Source organism: Cariama cristata, unplaced genomic scaffold (genome assembly GCF_000690535.1).
Source record: "Cariama cristata isolate BGI_N322 unplaced genomic scaffold, ASM69053v1 scaffold333, whole genome shotgun sequence".
In the NCBI taxonomy this organism is placed as follows: domain Eukaryota; kingdom Metazoa; phylum Chordata; class Aves; order Cariamiformes; family Cariamidae; genus Cariama; species Cariama cristata.
In genome coordinates, this window is record NW_009609903.1 from 50355 (window position 1) to 53553 (window position 3199).

Below are 3199 nucleotides of genomic sequence, written 5' to 3' on the forward strand. Positions count from 1 at the left end.
TTGGGGTTGACAGCAGCATCCTCCATTATGGCAATAGCGGTCGTTGTATTACTGTCCGAACCCCTTTCATTTCATGCTCTAAAACATAAGCCCATTAGGACAGTAATCTTCTCCTGTGTAAGTCTGCCAAACAAACAGAACTCCGTAGATTCATACAATCTCATCTGTAACGTATCAGTAGATTTTACTGCCTGAAGTTAGGTGACATAATATTTTTATATATTTTAGTAATCAAACATTGATGAATGACTTTTCTGTACTTTGACACTAATCCTTCCAAGATTTGTATACATTTGATTTTCATTGCACAACTAAATATCCACATAAATGGAGCTTTTTGAAACTGCTAGTAATTTGCAGATGGTTTTTTTTTTTATTTTAAAGACAGAGATACAGATTGTCAAGTGACTGCGCGGGGAAGATGCTACAGGCCACTGTGAGTGGGAGATGAACACCTGAGACCCAGGGGTCTGCCTGGGGAGCCAGCACAACTGAACTTGGAGGTTTACTCCACTGCACAGATTGTTGAAATGCTGCTCGATCGGCTCTCAAACTCCTGCAGTTTATGGCACAGTCTTTTAAAGCAAACCTAGCTCTTTCCATAGAAGTACAGGCTACCATAAGCATAGAATGAATCTTCATTATCGCAGAGAACAGAGCTTTCAAAATGTGTCCATTCTGTTCCTCATTTATATTATCTGTTTCTCTTAACAGCTATACTGAGGGTTGTTTCATCTGTTCTACAACTGGGTAATATTGTCTTCAAGAAGGAGAGAAACACTGATCAAGCTTCTATGCCAGACAATACTGGTATGATTTGCCACTTAAAAAATTTAGTTACCGTTAAGAAATTAATAAAATAGCAACTGAGTAAGCACTGTTTATCACTATTTTTTACTTAATTGTTATTACACATATATTTCATAGGCTTTAAAAGATACACCGTACTTAAAATCAGCTCAGTTATCATTACCTTGTCTAGTAATCTTGAATCCATAAATTGATGAAGTGTGAATTTGCCGCTTAGATCATGAATAAAACTTTTATGGCAAGTAGCATTTCTTGTATGTACAATCGAGGAGCTTTTAAGGCAGATAAATAACTTCACATACTTTCTGAGCTGCTCATATTCATACCTACCGACCTGCTAAGAGAAAATTCAATCTGAAATAAAATCTCACTCTTTTACTCTAGCTGCACAAAAAGTGTGTCACCTGATGGGGATTAATGTGACAGATTTCACAAGATCTATTCTAACCCCAAGGATCAAAGTAGGACGAGATGTTGTTCAGAAAGCTCAGACCAAAGAGCAGGTATCTACTTGCAGTCTGCTCAGCTCTCCTGAAACTATTCTCCTTTCTTCTTGTTTCTTACATCTTGTCTAAAGGGAAATGTCAGTTTTCTGTCTCATTATCTCTACAGAAATTAGCAGCTAATTGGGTTTCTTCTTTCACTTATTTATAATTTTCTCTTCTTTTTTTCAGGCGGACTTTGCTGTAGAGGCTTTGGCCAAGGCACAATTTGAACGTCTTTTCCGTTGGATTCTAGCTCGCGTAAACAAAGCTCTCGATAAAACAAAAAGACAAGGCGCTTCCTTCTTGGGGATCCTTGATATTGCTGGATTTGAAATTTTTGAGGTATGTACCGTGGGACACAAGTTGGCTAAACTCCTTATTATCATGCAGTAGTTTGGCTATAAGATGACAAAAATCTAAGCTCAGAGCCACAAGAACAGTTTGGTTCTTTCAAGCTGGCTAGCAGCCTGCGGCCACCACAACCGACATGCCTGTTCCACCTGGCTGCTTGCCTTCCCCTTGGGCAGGAAGGGCTGGCAGCATGCTCCTGCTGCGCTTCCGTGGGATTCCGTGTATAGAGCCAGGGTCTGCTTTCATGGTTTATTGAACAAGTCCCAGTTCAAAGATTTACCACTTGAGAACTTACTGTAAATTTTCAAGACTTTATATTAGAAAAATATGGATCCTTATATTTGACTTGCTGTAATGTGTAAAAAGAAATAGAAGATAGCAAATTTCATCTTGTCCTTGTAAGTTCCCTCTTGAAGGTCTCTTTCTAACACTAGGAATTCACTTTTTTTCCTCTTCACAGGTCAATTCCTTTGAGCAGCTGTGCATCAATTACACTAATGAGAAACTTCAGCAGCTTTTCAACCACACAATGTTTATATTGGAGCAAGAGGAATACCAGCGAGAGGGCATTGAATGGAATTTCATTGACTTTGGCCTTGACCTGCAACCTTGCATTGAGCTGATTGAAAGACCAGTAAGATTATACCTCTATAGGTGGAATACTACATAGGTTGCATCAGGGTCAGTTATGCATCAGTACAATAAGAGAGCCATTTAAAGTATTTCAGGTCCTTTGCTGCCTAGGAGGATTTGTAACATAAGGAATAAAGAAGGTGGTGCTCTTTCTTTGTCTCTGCCTGTGATGATACTGATCTGATAATGCTTACATTGCAGACCAACCCTCCAGGTGTCCTGGCTCTGCTAGATGAAGAGTGCTGGTTCCCCAAAGCTACTGACACATCCTTTGTGGAGAAACTATGTCAAGAACAAGGAAACCATATCAAATTCCAGAAGCCCAAGCAACTCAAGGATAAAACCGAGTTCTGCATAATACACTATGCAGGAAAGGTACTGGACAGATTGAGCTATTTTGACTTGGGGAACTTTGATTCTTTGATGCCCAAATGGCAAAAAAGAAACAGTCTGGTACCCGCATAGATAAGCGGCAGCTTTAATGATATAATGTGCTTTAATTACATAACATGAAATAAGATTTCCAAAACATTCATGGTTGTGCTAAGCTCACATGAAAACAAAAATAACCAGCACTGGGATCGTTGAAAATCCAAGTAATTCAGACTCCGTTCTAGCAAGCAGATTTTTTAAAGGCAGGGCAGGTGCCCTGCCATGGATATGTCTGCAAAAAGCTTTTCAGATGCTAGTAGATGTAAGAATACTCACCTCAGGTCTCAACCATAGAAAACTTTTCACATTATTACAATTTGTACAATTTTGTGTTAATATGGTGCCCTGTGTTCTTGGACAGGGCAGAGATTTCTTTATCAACAGTAGATTTTTGACATAGCACTGTTTCCTGCAGGTTACCTACAATGCAACTGCCTGGCTAACAAAGAACATGGATCCACTAAATGACAATGTGACTTCTCTGCTGA

At 39.2% G+C, this 3199-nt stretch overlaps 1 protein-coding gene across 1 annotated transcript in view; it reads left to right on the forward strand.

Moving 5' to 3' along the window:
* The window catches only part of MYH11 (myosin, heavy chain 11, smooth muscle), a 56290-nt gene that overhangs the window by 32476 nt on the left and 20615 nt on the right, over positions 1 to 3199 (forward strand). The window contains 6 exon segments of the mRNA XM_009697661.1: positions 715 to 810; positions 1195 to 1313; positions 1485 to 1637; positions 2107 to 2280; positions 2481 to 2654; positions 3127 to 3198. Of these exon segments, the coding sequence (XP_009695963.1) occupies positions 715 to 810; positions 1195 to 1313; positions 1485 to 1637; positions 2107 to 2280; positions 2481 to 2654; positions 3127 to 3198 (788 nt within the window).